The sequence below is a fragment of the Ammospiza caudacuta genome, chromosome 11, assembly GCF_027887145.1.
Source record: "Ammospiza caudacuta isolate bAmmCau1 chromosome 11, bAmmCau1.pri, whole genome shotgun sequence".
Lineage (NCBI taxonomy): Eukaryota > Metazoa > Chordata > Aves > Passeriformes > Passerellidae > Ammospiza > Ammospiza caudacuta.
Window position 1 is genome coordinate 26712322 of NC_080603.1, and position 19768 is coordinate 26732089.

At 45.7% G+C, this 19768-nt stretch overlaps 1 protein-coding gene across 1 annotated transcript in view; it reads right to left on the reverse strand.

Moving 5' to 3' along the window:
• Nucleotides 1–1225: 1225 nt before the first annotated feature.
• The window catches only part of LEKR1 (leucine, glutamate and lysine rich 1), a 30234-nt gene continuing 11691 nt past the window's right edge, over nucleotides 1226–19768 (reverse strand). Inside the window, exons 3-12 of the mRNA XM_058811870.1 lie at nucleotides 18791–18910; nucleotides 18215–18390; nucleotides 17351–17536; nucleotides 10381–10462; nucleotides 8693–8770; nucleotides 8257–8460; nucleotides 7167–7248; nucleotides 4047–4199; nucleotides 2792–3091; nucleotides 1226–1549 (exon numbers count right to left, since the gene is read on the reverse strand). Coding sequence (XP_058667853.1) covers nucleotides 1226–1549; nucleotides 2792–3091; nucleotides 4047–4199; nucleotides 7167–7248; nucleotides 8257–8460; nucleotides 8693–8770; nucleotides 10381–10462; nucleotides 17351–17536; nucleotides 18215–18390; nucleotides 18791–18910 — 1705 coding nt within the window. The remainder of the gene's footprint in view (nucleotides 1550–2791; nucleotides 3092–4046; nucleotides 4200–7166; nucleotides 7249–8256; nucleotides 8461–8692; nucleotides 8771–10380; nucleotides 10463–17350; nucleotides 17537–18214; nucleotides 18391–18790; nucleotides 18911–19768) is intronic.

The following is a 19768-nucleotide window of genomic DNA, read 5'->3' on the forward strand; positions in this document are numbered from 1 at the left end:
GGGTCACTCAGGAGGGGTTTGGTGACACCAGGGATGTGCCTGGGGCTCACACAGAGCACCAGCCCAGCCCACCGAGCCCCATTCCCTGCCTGGCACAGGGGACTGATCCTTTCTGGAAGGGTCAGGGCTGCAGGAGCTCCCTTCAGAGCAGGCACCACCCCAGCTCTGCCAGGGCAGTCTGAGCCTTTCCAGCAGGGAAGGACAGGACAGCCCCGTGCCATGGGGTGTTTGCTCCAAGGGAAGGGCTGGAATGCTGCCCACGGGGACAGGTTTGTTCCTGGAGCTTTGTTTGGCTTTGCCTCGTGCCACGAGTCCTGCAAGGCAAGGTCCCTGACACCACCCCTACAAGAACTTTCTGCAGCAAGTTTGATTTCCTAAAATTTCAGGGCTGTAATGAGGTGTCCACGTCCTCCGTGGCACTTTGTGCTCTGCCTGTCGTCCCACCATGGAAAACACTTGGTAAACTTTCCTTGACATGGTGAGACTCATTAAATTGTTTGCAAAGCCAGCAAAATAGGGTCCCTGGCATTTCCATATTTTGTTTATTGCTTAGCAGCAGGAGCTCTGGGTTCTGGGAGGAAGGGGGAGAAGGGAAATATTTGTTCTGGACTTGGTTTGGCTCCAGGACCTGGCCAGTCCCTCGTGCCAGAGCTGTGATCCTGTTCCTGCTCCCATTATTTTATTTTATCCATTTTTATTTTACGTGCTGTTCCTCCCTGGCCGCACACCCCCTTTGCTGCAGCTGCTGCCCCAGGACACAAACAGGAGATAAGAGCCCAGGTGTGAGATGATGGAATCATGGAATCACAGACTGGTTTGGGTTGGAAGGGACCTCAAAGCTCCTCCAGTTCCTGTCCCAGGCTGCTCCCAGCCCCATCCTTCCTGGATCCTGTGATGCTGGGCCATTATTCCCTGCCCAGGGCCAGGACATTGGAATGGGATGAACTTTAAGGTCCTTTCCAGCCCAAACCTTCTGGGATCCAGGGATTTTCTGATTTCAATCCCACTCATTGAAGATGTGCTGCTCTTTGTGCTCCTCTTGGAGAGACTCTTTTCACTTTTCCCATCTCGAAATGCGCCCAGCACTTAATTACACCATGAATAAATTATCGGACAGATAAAAGTTACCGCACCAAAAATAAACAAATATTTAACTGGATTTTAAATTGTAGGATGAGTTCGGGAGCGTTCCTCTGGAGGCCGGAACGGTTTCCGGGCGGAGCTGTCAGAGCTGGCTCGGCCGGTGCCTCATGCCGGCGGGGCCCCGGCCGCGGGGCTCGCTCGGCGGGGCCGCCCTTGCCTTGGGGGGCTCCAGGGACGCGGCGCTGCTGCCGCCGTGCCGGCCCGAGCCGGGGCCGCGGGCAGCCCGGGCCGTGCCCAGGGTGCCCGAGAGGCGCAGATCGCCGGCGGGCAGCGAGCGCGGCGAGCCCGGCAGGGCCCCGCTCAGCCGCCGCAGCTCCAGCACCTGCTCCCGGGCCCGGCCCAGCGCCGCCGTCAGCTCGAAGCGCTCCTCGCACTCCCGGCGCACCGTGTCCTGCAGCACCGAGTTCTGCAACGAGAAACACGGGAATGGGCCGGACATCGCACCGGAGCGCCGCCCCTGCAGCAGGGAATTCTGCACAGAAACGCCGGGAATGGGCCAGACATCACACCTGGACTCTCCTGGGACAGGGAGCCGCCCTGCACTGTCCTGCTGTTCCCAGGGAAGTGCTCAGATGGTGTTCCTGCTCTCCTGCCCAGCTGGGAGAACTGGGAATGCTGCTCTTGGGAAGGGAAGGCAGTAATGGACAGAGGGGCAGTGACACCAAGGGGTTAATGCTGCTTTTCCCTGTAACCCTCTGCAGTGGGAGAGCACAGACTGCATGGAACCGGGTGTGGAACCAGGTGTGGAACCAGATATGGAACCAGATGTAGAATCAGATACAGAACCAGGAATGGAACCAAATGTGGAACCAGGTATGGAATCAGATATGGAACCAGGTGTGGAACCAGGGATGAACACATGGAATCGCTCATGGTGATTCCATGCAGTCCCCCTGCTGTCCCAGCACTGCCAAGGCCCCTCTCTGCCATGTCCCCATCCTTGGGCACAGATTGGTCACAACCTCACTGGAATTCCACTCACACCTTTCCCAACCTTTCCAAGGAATAGATCAGTACCAACCCTAGCACCAATTCACTTGGAAGAGTTTTATTTTTGCTGTTGACTAATTCTTTTTCCTGTCACTGAATTGCTTTGGACATTCCTGCCTAATCTTATCTGCAGTCCCTGACTCCACATTTCCCATGGAGCAGCTCTCTCCTCCCTTCCCATCATATTCCAAGCATTCAGCAAATGTTTGTGGTCAGAATATCCATCAGTTGGATTTCTCTTTGCATTTAATTCATTTTTATGCATTCCTGAGTTAGGGAACGTGGCTGCACTGGTGGGAGCTGGGGTACCAGTTCAAGGAATGAGAAATATCCATGTCTTCTACTCTAAAAACTGGGAATTCTTCATTGTTTACTCATGTCTGGGCAGTGGGACGTGAGGCTACAGACTAAGAAAGATCTTGCAGGATCTGAAAAATAATTTTTAGTAATATATTTTTCTATGAAGCACTAATTTAAGCATTTGCTGAATTAAAAGTTCACACCTTTTGTGATGTACCGTATTTAGGAAATTATGATGGATTTGTTTGAGAAATCTTTGCATTTCAATGGATTTTCTGGTCACAGACCTCTGAATGGTTTTAGAAATCACATGTCTCCAAGTAAAAATAACCAGGCATTTCCTGGGTCCTGTTCCTACCTCCTCCTGAACTTGACTCAAACTGTGAATCAGCTGTGTCTTCTCCTGGGTTAATTTTTCCAGTTCATCTGACTTGTGCTTAATTTCTTTCCTCAGTTTGTCCAGGAATGATTCATTGTTGCTCTTTTCCATGGTCAGCTGGAACTCAAGCTCACTGATGAGCCTTTTAAGGCTCTGGATTTCTTTTTCCTTGTCTCCATCCTTCTCTGCCACTTTCATTTGGGCATCTTGGAGCTTCTTCTCCAGAATTTCCATCTCCATCCTCAAGCTCTTGGTGGCACTGGATATTAAACCTGGGATCTGGGTGAGATCAGATGGGAATTAATCTCCACTCAGAACCTCTAAATATGGAGAAGTAATAGCAGACAAATGGTGACTTGAGGAAAAAACCAACAAATTCAAACTTGCAGGTCCTCAGAGAGGAAAAAATAGCTCTGAATTTACATAATTCCCTCAGAGGACACCAGAGAGCTGTAAATTAATCACCACTCACTGAGAACACAGAGATTAATTAATGTGTTCAAGATCAAATAGAGTCATTGAGGTAAAAAAAGGGGAAATTTAACTTCAAGTTAAATTTATTGCAAGTCGGTGTTTCCTCAGGGTTTAAAAACCATGGTTAAATATTTGCCAGGTGAACAAAGCCAAACTCATTTTCAGCTCTAACTCACAATGTCCCAGATTTTAAATAATAATAAAACCTCATTACATTCCTTTCATTTTCCAGATTTCTCAGGTTTTCTCAGGAATTGTATCAAACCTTTTGGAAACTCAGGTTCCAGGTACAATTTCTCAATTTCTATATAAAACTTGAGGGGGATCTGGAGCTCCCAGCCCCCTGTGGTGCCAGCACCAGTCCAGCCCAGCAGCTTTTACTGGCCCTGGAGCTGCAGGTTCCCTTGGGAAGGGGAAAAATATGAGTGGGATTGTGGCACCTCATCATAGCCTGAAACAGCCCCAAGCTTTTAAAAGTGATGATGTCAGATTAAATATAATCAGCAACTCTGGGGACGTAGATGGAGTTTTGGTGCTGAAAATACGAGATGAGAAAGAACTTCCACACCAATGAACTTGAACTGGAATAGTTCTTTTCAGCTTGTTCCATTAAAAATAAATTAAATATACTAAGACTGTGAAAAAGTACTGTGTCATCTAGAGAAGATGACACGCAGAGAAGGTTTTATTCCTTCACATTCCAATTTTTTACAGTTTTCTGTGATCTTCTGCCACAAGTTTTCTCTGGAGCATTGCTCACCTTCTGCTGGAGCTCCTCGTGTTCTCTCTGGTACTTTGTGATCAGCTCCTGCTGTTTTTGCCTCTCCAGCTCCAGCTCCACTCTGGCCTCTTCCCTGACTTTCAGAATTGCTTCTTTGTGCCGAGCCTCCCCCTTGGCCAGGTCCATCTCCAGCTGGGGGACAAGAGGGGTCAGTGCCACTGTCACACTGGCGTGGGATAATGGGATGGGATGGGATTGGTATTGTTATTGTTATTGGGATGGGATGGACCTTAAATCCCCCCCAGTGCCACCCCAGCCACGGCAGGGACACCTCCCACTGCCCCAGGTGCTCCAGCCCCAGGGTCCAGCCTGGCCTTGGGCACTGCCAGGGATGCAGGGGCAGCCCCAGCTGCTCTGGGAATCCCATCCCAGCCAGGAATCCCCAATTCCCAATGTCCCACCCATCGCTGCCCTCTGGCACTGGGAGCCATTCCCTGTGTGCTGTCCCTCCATCCCTGTCCCCAGTCCCTCTGCAGCTCTCCTGGAGCCCCTGCAGGCCCTGCCAGGTCCCAAGGAGCTCATCCCACATCCTTCTCCACTTGGAATATTGGGTGAAATTTCCCAGTCCTAGCAGCATCTCCAATAATTCACATTATAAATGCATTCCCCAGAAATGATGGATCCCAGACCCTTCTCCAGTTAGAATACTGGGTGAAATTTCTCCAGAAAATTCTGGATTCTGGAGGAAACCCTGAAGGCTGCATTTAGGAGAACACTTTTCCTTTCCCAGGATTTCATTGCAGCAGGCTGAGAGCACAACAGGCACATTAAATGCACAACACAAACCTCATTATTTCAATGATTAAAAGCACAAAAGCCCACAATGAGCTTAATTACAATTATCTAATTCCACACATTGTTATGAGCAGAAGTATAATAAATCTCCCCAATGTCTTTAGGGGGAAAAGAGAAACTGGAAATATTTTCATTATTTTTTAAAGCAAAATATTCCCAATTCAGGGTGTGGAAGAAGTGCAAATCCCCCACTGTTATAGCTTAAAATTTTTGTATTTGTAGGATGCTCAGAGTAGACTCTTATAATAATAACAACAATATCAATAACAATATCAATAATGACAATAATTATAATAAAATATTATTAATAATTATTTTATAATTATAATATATAAAATGAAATTGTTACTATATTAATTATTATTATATTATTATATAATAAATTTTGTTACAAACATAATTATTCTGTAATTAAGATTATATATTCTATAATTATGTAATATTAGTAATTAATATTATACTGATATTCGTTATTTAATATAATAATTATTACATAATGATGAACTACTATTTTCATTATTATATAATAATATATATTGTTGCTTATAATTATATTATATTATATTATATTATATTATATTATATTTTGATATTTCTATGTTCTTAGATGGGAATTGGGATTCTGAACATAAACCCCCAGATTTATTAACTCCACCTATTATTACAGATCCTGATCACTTGTTGGAGGCTCCTTGACTCCATAGACTAAACAATTAAAGGCAATATATAAAAACCTGAGCCCATTCATACAAAATGTTTCCCATTTAATATTTGAAATTAGTAAAGCTGAGATCCAGAACAGAATAAAGTGAAGGTTGATGTTCCAAGAGAGCACATTGGCCACTAATTGATTTACAGCCACTTACACACCCCTCGTTAATTAATATCTTAAAAGCCTAAAAGATGAAGGTGTGCACCCATCTGTCCAGGAGGGATTTCTGCATGGAAAGGTTCTCAGGGGAGGGCAGGAGCACACCTGGAGGTGCCCAGGGAATGACTGGATGTGGCACTGGGGGCTCTGGGGACAGGGTGGTGTTTGGGCACTCAAAGGAAACTCAGCAATCCTGGGATTCCTTAAATGTGGAGTGTTCCAGTGGAGTTATTTCTTAAATTACTCCCTGAAAGTGACTTTTTTTTTTTGTTCCACTGAAACCATTTCGGGTTTATATGTATTTTAAACAGAAAACTTGACTTTCTGGTGCTCTGCAGTGGCACAAACCAAAGGCAATGTTGTCACTTTGTCACTTTGTTGATTTTTTTGGCTGCTGAGCTGAGTTTTGGGGCCTTGCTGTGGCTGCATTTTAATGGCTGTGACACCAAAGCTGAAATTGCTCCCTCTCCCTCCCACCAATCTTTACTTTGTTCTCATGTCAGGCTGAAAACCTCTGATTATGGAGCCAGCCTGATCCCCTTCCCAAATTATATCCTGTGACAGGGAAGGGAAGGGGTTTCCAAAGAAATGAAACTGATCCTAATTGCTACCAGTCCCCAAGTTTTCCTGGGACTAAATAAAGCTTTCAGACACTGAAACAAAAAATACAGTAATTTCAGTCACCAATTATGTGAGGCTTAAATCAGACAAGTCACAGTTATTGTTTAACTCTGCTTTTAAATTTTCCTTCACTGATATATGCACTTATTTTAGTTTCTTATTCTTTTTAATATATATTTTTATTCTTTTCAATACATAAATATATTTTTATTTATTATTCTTTTTAATAGATGAATATATTTTTATTTCTTTTTCAGTTCAGGGTTTTTTGGTGCTCATGGAGAAAGCTGCGGATGAAAACACGGGTGACAGGGTGACAGCTGTTCATGGGAAGCAGCTCCCCAAATCCCTCTGGAAGAGGCTGCCAGGAGAGCTCCTTGCACAGAGGATATTATAGACAAGCTGTGGCTGCCCCTGGATCCTGGCAGTGCCCAGGCCAGGCTGGTTTGGGGCACCTGGGACGGAGGAGCTGTCCCTGCCGTGGCTGGGGTGGCACTGGAGGGGCTTTAAGGTCCCTCCAGCCCAAACCAGGCTGAGATCCTGGCATTCCATGAACTTGAGCCAACATTAAATGTGCTTTTGGAAACAGGGGGCTCCCCAAACAAACCCTTCCCTGGGATTTCAGGGGGTTGAGGCCCCAGCAGACCCAGAGGCCAAAGGCAAACACAATTTGTGTGTTCCTGACAGATTTTTTGGCTGATTCACTTCCAAACCAGGCTGTGTGTGATTCCGTGACCCCACCACACGTGGCACTGGGGGGGATCATTCCCTGCTTTCCTGTGCCCTTGTGGAACTGAACCCCCCAGAGTCACCTTGTCCCTCCAGGAGTCCTCACTCTGCACCTTCTGCCTCAGTGTCTCCTGCAGCTGCTCCGTCCTGCTCTTCAGCAGCTCCCTGAAAACACAAACTCCATGTAAACCTGGGCTCTGCCCACACTGCTGGGATCCCCTGGCCCTGCAATGAAGTCCTGCTCGTCCCTGCCCCAGGAATCACCACCTGGAATCTCCACCGTGCACTCACTTGCCTCCTGAATTTAATGTTTTAAAGAAAATACAGTGCTTGGTCTTCCACTTCAAATGGCATTTTAATGGTTCTTTGATATTTTCAAGACAAATTTCAAAGAACACAGAAAGACTTAAAATATTCCTCCCAGAACTTGTATTTCATGAGCTTGGAATATTAGGCTCATTAATTTAAATTTGTAATGGGTTTGGAATGAGCAGCACTGAGTGCTTTCTGTCATTCAAGGCACTGTTTGTTACGTGGGGCTTGTAGGGCAGGACTCTGGAGAGGTTAAATTCCTGCCACTGATGTTAACAACTTGTCCACCCCAAAAATGCCTCAGTGTTCCCTCAGTCAGGCTCTTGGACAGGATCTGGTGCTCGGGGAGGTGTGAGAGCAGCTTCCCACCAGTTCAGCCTGTGCACAAAGCTGCCACTGTCCCTGGCATTGCTTTGGGATGTGCACAATGAAGCATTGGGCTTCTGTTTTCCCTGGGATGGGATCGAGCTGAGTGCCTTTGCTTTGGACTCAGCAACCTGAATCCATATTTATCCAATTACCTGCAGCAGAATCTCCATCTCCAGTTTCACTCTGACAGCCACAGGCTTGATTTCAGCATTTAGAAGTGCCAGGAGGCACCAAGTGCTCTGCATTTCAGGGGTTTGAATATTCCCTGCACCTTGAGCACAAAGAGCAGCTGCAAAAATGGGGGTTTGGGGCTCAGGTTAAACTCCAGCTGAAGCCCTGCAGTCCAAGCAGAACTTCTCCTATTTTTTATTGCACATTTTCTTCACTTCACCCAAGTTTTATCTATCCCATAATAATTTAAAAACCCAAGTCAATGACCTCCAAAATCTGCAGAATTTCCAGGACACCTGAGCCCAGCTCAGCTCCTTTTACCTTTCCTGTTTCAGCATCAGCACCTCCTGCTCTGTTTGGCCCAGCAGAGCTTTCAGGGTTTCCAGCTCACTCTCTGATCTCCCAGTTCTTCTTTTCAGATCTTCTTCTCTCCTCTCTTTCTCAGCCACCTCCTCCTGCAAATGTTTGCAGACTTGTTGGCAAACGAGAAGGGATTCGTCCTTCTCCTTCAGCTCTTTTGTAAGTCTACAGATGAAATAAAGAAATAGCAGCATTGTAGTTACTATATTCTTATTTATAGACAGAAATAATAATGCCTGGAAAATAAAATATTGGTCAAAACTCCATGTGTTCTTTATGAAGTTAAGTCTACTGACTTGACCGAATTTTTTTAAATTTATTGAATAAAAACTGCATTAAAATAATAAAATGTTTGCTGTCATTGCTCAAAAATATGAAATATCATTTCAGCATTTACCTCGACTCAGCAATTCCATTCTCATATTTGATCTTTTTCAGTTCATTTTGACAGACATCAAGTTCTGTTGACTTCACCCTAAAAAAACATTGGGAAAAAAGGATATTACCCAAAGAAATGAGCTTTACTCTTGCAGCAGCCTGGATATCACTTCTGGGTGTGTTTTCCTCCTTGCATTTTCCATTTCAGATAAAAGGCATGAACAGAAAGTTCTGTCAGCTCCAGCAATGGTTGTTAATAATTGGAAGTTACACTCCCAGTGCCATCAGCCTGACCTGAATCACAAATGTTGCAAACAAGAAGTGAGATCTTGCAACACCGGTGACAATTTTGAGTAATAAATGAATAAAATGGAACAAATCCCAATTTTGTAGGTAAAAGGGCTGGAAACTTTGCAGGTTTCATGTCATTATGTCACCATTGCACCAATTAATAACCATGGTTAAGGTTCATATTTACATTTAAACAGCTATAGAATATGTTGTTTTATTAAACTGTGCCCATATTACGCTGAAATGTTAATTTACACTTGGAAAGCCCTCGGTGTTTATTTAACTGTGTTCATGACATCTTTGTTTTCCACTCAATCCTTACATTATCACTGCAGTACTTTGTTGCTAAGCATCCCAAATATTTGCAACTCGGTCATGGTCAGACCCCTGAGTGAGGGAACTGAAACAGGAGGGGCAGAGCAGAACAGCACAAAGCCAATGTCAGGTTCAGGGAATCAGGGGCACAGAGCAGCACAAAGCCCGTGCTTGGGTTCAGGGAATCAGGGGCACAGAACAGCACAAAGCCCGTGCTCAGGTTCAGGGAATCAGGGGCACAGAACAGCACAAAGCCCGTGCTCAGGTTCAGGGAATCAGGGGCACAGAGGGCAGCTGGGTGCCCACGGGCCTGGCAGTGCCAGCTCTGACTCCTGAGCCCCACAAACACAGCCTGGGCCTTTTCAGCAGCCTCTGGATTCTCCTGGAGGTGATGTCCCCCAGCTGCTCCAGTGCCCACGGAGGTTTCCAGCACTCAGTGTGCATTTGTGATGTTTTGTGCCGTTGGGGTGTCAGGCTCCTGATGTGGGAGTGCTCTGAGTGCTGGGGTGTGCTCTGCAAATTGGAGAAAATCCTGCAATGGTCTGGGTAGGAAGGGACCCCAAAGCCCACCTTGTTCCACCCACACTTTCCATAGACCAGGTGGTTCCAAGCCCAGCCAGCCTGGCCTTGGGCACTGCCAGGGATCCAGGAACAGCCACAAATTCCCTGGAAAACCTGTGCCAGACCTGCCCACCCTCCCAAGGAACAATTCCTAATTCCCCATATCCCACCCAACCCTGCCCTCTGGCAGTGCTCTATCACCATATTTTCCTTCCTTCCTACATAAACGTGTGTATACACACATTTTTAGTCCTGAATTTATGTGGATATCCCAAAAAGCCTCGTACACCTGTGTGTGAGGTGAGGCACTGCCTCAGGCTCCTTATCCCTCCTCTGCAGCTCCAGCAATCCCTGCTGCAGTTCAGCAATCCCTGCTCCCACAGCTCAGCAGGTGCTTAGAAACAAGCATATGAAGATAAAATTGTTCCTCTGCTGGTCAAAACCTTCTCAGAGCTTTCTGACAAGCAGCACTTGCTGGGAGAAAAAAGTGGCAGATGTGTTTTGTGTGCAGTGGAAGCAATCGAGGAATGGGAATCTTACAGCAACAGCTTCTTGTAGTGCTCCATCTCTGCTGTCACCTTCTGCAGCTGCAGGCCAGCCGTCTCCACCTGATTTGTTAAATCTGAAAGCAAAAACACGAGGTTGTGTCTCTGTTAATGTTAAATTAATCCACTTTAGGGGTTTGTTTCCAGGTGGGACCTGCAGCTCCTCACTCCCACCTCAGGCAGAGCAGGGCACACAGGCAGAGTGTCTTTACAGCAAAAAGCTGGGGTTTGTTTCTGTGTTTGGGGCTTTTTATCCCACCAGAAAACACCAACTTCAACTACACTGAAACATGAAATGCTTTAAATCAGATTGTACATAAAGCTGAGAGCAAACAGATGCAGGAAGGTGGCACCAAAACTCACCTGGAATTCACTTCATCTGAAACCCTGGCAGTAATTAAATGGTGTTGTACTTGTCTTAACCTCTATGTATTATCTTTCAGAATACATCACCTCAGCTCCAATCAGCCACTGCCTTTTTCCCAATACAATATCTGTTTTTTTCATTAAATTATCTCATCTGATTTTGTGTGCCTTATATCATCATTTCTATGCTTTTAAATTCTGAGAACAGCCAGAAGTTGCAGATGTGAAGCCTTTGAACTGAAGCAGCAGCACATGGCTCAATCAGATTTTCATCTCCATGGACATGTCACAGAATCATGGAATGCCTTGGCTTGGGAGGGACCTCAAAGCTGCTCCAGCCCAGCTCCCTTCCACTGTCCCAGGCTGCTCCCAGCCCCATCCTGGAGCACCTCCAAGGGATGGGGCAGCCACAGCAACCTGGGCATCTCTAAATATCCTCATGAACAAGGGCTGCCTTTCCAGGAAACCTAGGAATGATTTGAAATTAAAGTTTCTACCAAAAGGACAGCGCCAAAAATACATGGGAAAAAATCCAATGACAAATCATTGCAACAGGTCTGGAAGTGAAAGAAAAAACAGGATTATTCCTCAGAAAGCAGCAGCAAACAAAGTGAGGTGACCTTGTCTCTGAAGGGAACAGCTCCCAGGACAGTCCTTCAAAGCTCCCTGATGGATCTTCCCAGAAGCCAAATCTCTCATTCCTGTTCTTAAATTTATCATTTCACCCCAATTCCCTGAATTTCTGTAACTTTTCCCATGTGTGTCTGTCAGTCATTTCCAGCAATGATGATGGATGAGCCCAGTGTGGGATTTCCTGCCAGCCACACCTTATCCTGATTCCACTTGCAATTGGAAGTGTCCCTCTTTTCAGTGAAGGGAAAAGGAAAATCGTTCATAAGACTACAACAAAAAAAAAAAAAAAAAAAAAAAAATCAGGGAGAGAATTATACAGGGTAAAACACACAGGACCTGTTGGATCTATCAAACTATCAGCATTTATAAAGAGCTTTTTGAAGAGAAAAGTAAAATTTCTTGGACTTGTCTGAACCCTTGGAAAAATCATGGAAGTTAATTGTAGAAGCAGCTTCTCCACTGCCTGCTGTGGGTGCCAAAACAAACCAAACAACAAACAAACCAATCATTTTTGCTGATGCACCTGTGGCAGAGCGCTCAGGCGCCGTCACTGCCACGGGCTGAGGCGGGCAGAGCTCCAGGCTGTGACAATGGGGGCCCAGCTCCCCGTGCACGCACCAGGCCCTGCGGTGCCCTGCCATGCCCTGCCATGCCCTGCCCTTTGCCAGCCCCCATTCCCCCAGAGCCTGCCAGAATTCCTGCTGCAGGCAGAGGCTGTGGCTGCAGCTGCCCTGCAGACGTGAGCGCAGCCTGGGAGCAGCAGCCCTGCAGCAGGAACGTGCCCCCGTGCAAACACACGAAGCCCACGTCGGTGTGGGTGGACACCAGAAGGAGCAGAACCCTCTGCTCATCCTCACAGGCTGCTGTGGGGAAGATCTTCCCAAACAACTCTTTCTGACCTTTTTTAAAATTGTTATTTTAAAATATTTCTGCCAATGATTAATAACTGTGGTCTTTTTTCTTCTCCCTCGGTGTGGGAGTGTGGACACAATTCTGGAATAAAGAAAAAGGAGAGGGATGGTGCTAGGTTTGTTCTGTGCTTTGGGTGGTCTCTCTCAAAGCTGTTTCCTCTTTCACTCCATTTGTTCCCAGAAGTTTTCACGCTCACTGAACATGGACAGGAGTTTTTCATGAGGGAAGAGATGGATTTAATTACACAAATAGTTTCTGCAATCTTCTCTAGAGAGAATTCCCACCAAAGCCAATGGCAGCTGGTGAGCAGAGAGTCCCACACCCATGGAGGCAGATTCCAGCGAGAACCATGGTAAAAATCAGGCAATTAATAGGGAGAATGGCAATACAAAGGGAAACTTGTGCTGCAAACCTGCTGAATAGAGGAAAATGTATTCAAACCCTTATGTAAAAATGTTCTCTGGTAATGAAAATAAAACATGCAAAGCCAACAGAAAGAGCTCACACACTGTAATAGCGATACTGGGCTCAGTGTGCAACAACCACCACGTCTCAGAGATTCAGCAGGCCAGACCCATCTCAGTTTCACTATTCCTGTTGAGTTTTACCCATTGCTGTGACTCAGAATGGCTCTCAGCAGAGTCACAGACCTTCCAGTAACCCCTGTGAGCTGTGTGTGACAAGGACAGGGGCTGGGGGACACAGCCTGACCGGGCACGAGGACCTGCTGAACCACAGAAACAGAAACACAGCAAACTGGGGCTGTTTCCTCTTCCCTGGGCAGATTGCAGCACTGCAGCCCCTGGCGAGTGTGAAACAGCCAGCAGAGCCTGCCCACAGCTGCCTTGCAGGAATTGAACCACCCAGTTTGCATCCGAGGGCACGGTGCCCCAGATCCTGCCTGGAAACAGCAACAACTGGCAAAGCTTTCTGTGAAAAATCAAAATAATAACCAGCAGCACGTTGGGTAAGCAGCCACTCGGGAAGCCATCAGCTCCACAGCTAATTCCTAACAGATTCCCAGCCAGGCTGGAGCACAGGCACACGCGGTAGAGCTGGGTAATTTTCTGCTTTTCCTGCAAAACCTACAAAATCCCACCCAATATAATTGCTGACAATTTGGGGGTAATCTAAATAAATGCTCAACGTTTCATACATGTGTACAAAAAAGAAGATTATTTCCCTGAAGTTAAGACTTCATGGGGAGGTTCATAAGCACTGCTCAAACAGATCATGGAATCCAAATTGGTTTGGGTAGGAGGGACATTAAATCCCATCCCAGCCATGGCAGGGACATATGGCACTGTCCCCACTGATCCAGCCTGGCCTGGGGCACCTGCAGGGATGGAGCAGCCCCAGCCTGAGCTCAGAGCCATCCATCTGCCATCCCCAGCAGGGCTGGGACCCTCCAGCCTCCTCTGGGCCCAGCCTGGCACCCACTGGGGGCTGAAGATGGAGCAGGAACTGGACAGAGAGCACACAGACCCTGGGCCAAGGCAGGTTGGAACCCAGCCCCTCGTGCTGGATTTCCCTTGGATTCTGGGAAATAGGAACTTGTAGCAATTATTTAAAAATTACTTCATAGCTAACCCTTGTATGGGCCCTGAATTTGGCCAATCAGCTGCGCCAAAGGGGGCAAAAATATTTTTCTCAGAACACCAATTCCAGGCAAACTCAGATGTACACTGAACACAGATAGTTGCCAGTACATTTATTTAAGGAGCATAGCAGGCAGTCTGTGAGAAATATGAAATACATGCATGAAAAATGACAGTGTCAGAGCAGGAAAACATTGCCTCACCACGTGTTCCTAAGGAGACCAAAGCAGTGAAGTAACACCCCAAGGCCCTGCACAGAACAGAACTAATTCTTTGTATTTGTAATAGCTCATGTCCTGTGTTCTCTAAGATAATTTTTTTTTTTTTTTTGTCTACACAACAAAGTCCTTCTTTTAAATTGTGACTCACAAAAGTCTGGAAAGAGCCCAGGGATGGACTCCAGATTTGGATCCTTTCAGGAGACCTCACCAGTGCCATCAGAAGTGTCCAAAGCACCCAGAGCTGCCAGGGGAGGAGTGGCTGGGGTTCATCTGCCCCAGCATGTGCTGCTGAGCAGGGCCAGGCTGGGCTCCAGGGCCCTCTGCCTCATCCTTCCACCTTCAGACACAAAACCAGCAGAGAAAGCAGCAAAAGGGACCACATTCTAAATAGTTCTGAGTGGTACAGACCAAGGGCAGCCCCAACAGCATAAACCAACAACTGCAACCATGCAAACATGACAAAATCCTTAAGTAGGGAAAAAATGTTATTTTGGCAGAGGCTGCTCCCCTCCCACGCCCCCAGAGACACAGGACAAGCATGCCTGCACTCACAAGGATTGGATTTGCTCATCCACGGCCAGAGTTCACACCCCAGCATCAAAGACTGGCTCTAAAGCCTGGATTTTCTGCCTCTATTCCTGCCTGTTTGAGGCCAAGCTAATTGGGATATGTCACAATTCCTACAGACCTGCTTCTCCTACACATTAACGTTGGTGTGAAATACTGGAAAAACTAAACAGGGAAAAGATGGAGATTCTGACCTTAATTTTCCTTGGGGATCATTTTTTACTCTCAGTGTTTAGGCCAAGCAGACAAAACAAAATACAATAAAGACACATCCTTTAATACAGAATTGTGGTTTGGGTGGGAAGGGACATTAAATCCCATCCAGTGCCATGTCTTCAAAGTGGTTTTTAAAGTGCCATTAAAGACACTCCAGGAGATGAAAACACCTCCTTTCCACAAGGAGGGATAACATCCCTCTCCTTTCCATGAGGAATGCTAACATTTCCCTCCTTTCCATGAGAAGTGCTAACATTTCCCTCCTTTCCATGAAGAATGCTAACATTTCCCTCTCCACCTGCAGTTTTCCATCATCTCTCATCAGCCTCATCATGGCAGCAGACCACCAGGTTTAGACTGGGAGCAGGAGCAGCCAAAGACCGAAAATTCTGATTTTTTTGAGCATCACCAGCAATTTCCACCCAGAGCAAGGCCAGAGCTGTCATGAGCTAAAGAAAAGCCACAAGGACTTTGGGGAAGAAAAACGATTTTTTGATTTGTGATGAAGTAAAGGATCTAGCTGGTAATAAAATGAAAGCAGAAATCTTTCAGGAGCCAGCACTAAGAACACAGACACATTATCACCATTATTGATTTTTGATTTGGGGAGTCTGATTGATTAAACAATTACCCAGCAGACCTTACCCTGTGCTGAGCATTTGTCAGGACCTGTCACCTCCCTTGATTGGGTGAGGCTGAAAAGTGCCTTGAAGCCAGGAATCCAACTGATCCCACAAATCCCCCACAAAGGGGATCTCCAGAAAGCCTCACAAGCATGAGATCAAAAAACAACAGCAGGAACAACTGCTTGGCCCCTGCTCTTGCAAATGCCTGCTGCGGTGTGAAATAATTGTGACTTTGCAATTCTGTGAGAAATATCCAATACAAGAATCCTGAAAATATTGGTTGAAGAAAGGAAAATCCTTTAAAAACACGTAAATCATAAATCCTGGTAGTTTTTTTATTATTTCTGGAGTGTCAAATTATTTCAAAGAGGGACTTTGGAGTAGTTTGTGGGAGGAAAAAAAGCAAAATAAGGCAAAACCCCCAGCTCCCCCCAAAGCATGGACACTCAGGATGTGGCTGATTTCCACACCCCACTTTGACAGGACAAATCCACTCCCTGGAACTAATTTCCAGTAAGATGTTTGCTCCCACTCATTTATTTTAATATAATGGCAAACAAACTCATTTCATATTTAATGATTGTTCTGTGAAAAAACCTTGTTTGGTATTTCAAAGAGAACATTTTTATCAGCAGTGCATTAACTGGGTTTATTACCCTGATCCAGCAACGTGTTCCCTAGAGCCAGACCCCTTGAAATCCTGCTGGATTTGTGTTTTACTGATCCATTCAGGAAGGGTGGAACCCAAATGCCTGAGCCAGCAGCTTTCCTGCCTTGAAACTCCTTCTGGATGCCCACATCAAACATTTTACTGCTCCTTAATAACTCATTTATTAGCAAGTGACTGCTACATTTTATTAATCAATCTTAAAATGCCTCCCATAAAACATCAACCAGCTCAGATGGTATTTTTACTCATCATTAAGATTTTGCAGGGTCCTAATATTCTGTATGAATTCCATATATGGAATCAGCTGTGTTTTTAGCTGTGTTTTCTCCATAAAATCTCAATTGTTTTCTATTCACTGCAAATTTTCAGCCTGGGACAGTGGAAGGTGTCCCTGCCCCTGGCAGGGGGAGGAATGGGATGAGCTTCAAGGTCCCTCCCAACCCAAACCACCCCAGAATTCTGTGATAATTAATTGTGATGGGCTGATGCAACATGCCAGTTCAGGGAAGCAAATTCAGGTTTTCAGAAGACCCAAGAAGCCATGCAGGCCCTCTCAAAATACAGAACACATTGAACAACCTTTAAAAAATGTAATAAAATAGAGACTGTGAAAACCTCTCTTTTGAGATAAGAACAGGCAATTGTACATGGAGTTAAAGGGGGCAAAGCTGAAAATGGAAGTGTTTGTTTGCCGTGCCCATGAACAAACCCTGAACCCATTGTTTGCAGCAACCTCTGGAGCAAACAGAGGGGAAAGGGAACCTCAGCTTAGGGCAGTTTTCCTATCACATAAACAGAGCAATACAAGTGTTTGATGTCGTGATGTATTTCAGAGTGTGAAAGATCACCTGATGAGGTTTTATGTCCATTGCTCCTTATAATTTCTACAGAGACAGAAGGTGTTGCTGCTGGAGCTTTCGAGCAGTATTGTTATAACAATAAATAATTCAATAATAAGATATCATTCTGTTATTACAATCTAATAATGAGTGACATGTCCATGCTAAGGGATGGTGACTCAGGGATGGGATCTCACACCTGCTGTCTCCAGAGGTGCTGAAGGAGCAGTGAAGTGACCATCAACACAACTCTGGTGCTTTTAAAATCATTTTCCCCCCCTGGGATTTTGGCTGGAAAAGAAAAGAGCTTCCCTTACCCAGAGTTTCCTTCTGCAGCTCACGGCAGCGGCTCTGGAGCTCGTTGCCCTGCTGGAGGGAAGTTTGGAGCTGCTGAGTTTTCAGCTCAACTGTGTCAGCCACCTCCGTGAGGTGCTTCACCTTCTCCTGCAGGCACTCGTTCTCCCGCTGGGATTTTGCCAATCTTTGGTTCAATTTGGGTATTTCTGAGGAGGCAAAACAAACCCATGCAGACTGCTGCTATTTCATGTTAATCATGAACATTATTTAAATGGCATTCACAGGCCAGCAAAAAGAAGTGGGGCTAAATAGTTTTGATGTGGAAAGCTGGGTTTGAGGATGGGTGTGATATTCCTGGTGTGGCACTAGTCTGAAGGAGGAAATGTTGGGTGAGGGATACAGAGCCTGCATAAGAAAGGCTCCACTCCTGTTTCCACACAGATCCTCTGTATATTGGGAGCACTACAACAAACACAACAAGGAATACTCCAGAAAAGAAGCCTTGAAATGTCTGGGTCCCTCTGAGGCTGAGGATGCCTGCAGGACACAGCCTGCAGCAGGCAAGGAACGAGCCCAGCGAGAGAGGAACCCTGAGGACACAGGAACCTCCCCGTGCCACATGGACACTGCAGCTCTCTGGGGATTGAGACCAATTCTTTGAATTTTACCCTCAGAGCTTGATGTTCTGCTTAAGATGGACAATTAACAGCAGGACTGCATTCCACCACCTTCATTGTTTTCCCCTTTTTCTTCACTTGCCCTCCCAGCCAGCTGGAAGGGAAGGGGTGCAGCCTGTCCAGTCTGGGGGGCAGCACTGCAGGACACTCCAGCAGCTCCCACAGGGATGCTGGATCCCTGGAGGATCCTTTTTTCTCTTGCTTTACCTGTCAGAGCCTCTTTGCTCATGGCTTTGATTTGCCGAAAAATTTCCTCCTTCATGGCAGCAAAGCTCTCCATGTTGGTGGAGATGACCTCTTTAATACTGTCCAATTCACTCCTAATGAAAGGGAACAGTGAGACAGCCTTGCTCAGCGTGGAGCAATGGTGCTCCAAGGTAGTTCTGCAAGAAAGAAAACGTACCAGATGTATATTTATAAATTATTCTATAAGCAAAACTTGGGAATTAGACTAGGCTTGACAACTATGTTCCCATTATCTGGTAATTTATACCGCATTGAGTTACAATAATTCAGTGTATGAAATGTGTTCTGTGTTGAATATATGTATTATTAGTTTCCCCATCTAAATGTTTAGAGCTTTTCTACAAAAATGAAGAAAACTGGGTTTGTTTCATCATTTCAAAATCCAGTATAGGAAGCTGTATAATCACTTTTAATTGAGAAATCAGGGTAATCGTGTTTAAATGACTGTATGCCCAGGTTTATGGTGAGTCTTTATAAACAATATTTATGTAAGAAGTAGAGCATTTCCAACATCAGCATTTCTTTCTGGGTTCTCACCTGAGCACCTGTGACTGCTTGTAGGCAGCTTCCTTCTCCTCCTGGAAATACTGCAAATCAGCTTTCACAGTTTTCATCTCCTCCTGCTTGGTTTTCAGCTCCACTGTCAGGGTTTTTATCCTAGAGACGTAAATAAAATAATCAGAGTTGTTTGCAGCAATAATCAACCTCCAGCCTGGGTTTCAGCTTTCCCAGGCAGGAGCCAGCCCTGTGCCGGCCTCAGGCACAGCAAACACCTCCAGAACCATCCCCGAGGTGTTCTTCACCTCTAACATTTACCTTGGGAACTTTTCCTTGCAGCACCAGTTTGTTTTTCAGGCACAGCTACCCCAGTGTAAATAAACAGTTTAAACATTGCTCTTTCAACAATTCAGCACTTGCTCCCATAACTGTCAGGAAATGAATGGAGCTGCACAGGAATAAAAGAGCAGAATCCAGTTCCCTTCCTGTGGCACATGTGAGGAACAATCCCACACAGCACATCAGCCCCAGCTGTTTTCTGCAGATAACCATCCTAAAGCAGCTTCCAGCCCCAAAAATACCACTCCAGTGACAAGCAACTGTTAAAAACCAGCCCCTGGTTCAGCTTTCAACACCTACTGCTCACACAGAGAAAATGATCTATTTGTCTCCTGGTGACTCATTGCCACAAGTAAATAAGTAATGTTTGAATAGACAAGAATTTTACAAAACCAAAGGCTGGCAGAAGCACTTGGTTTCAATTTGAAACAGCAGAAGAGAATGAGAATTATTTTTGCTGAAAATATATAAAAATTAAACCAAACTATGACAGTGCATTAGTTACTGTTATCCCACAGATCAGCACCAAAATGCACATTTAAAAAAATATCAGTTCTGGTTAAGGAACCTGGATCTGCAGAGCTCTGACAAAATCTGAACTGAACATCTGGGGGTTAAAAAGCCCCAGAAGCAAGTTTTTGGGGCTTAGTGAAACCTGGGGAAAAAAATAAAATTGAA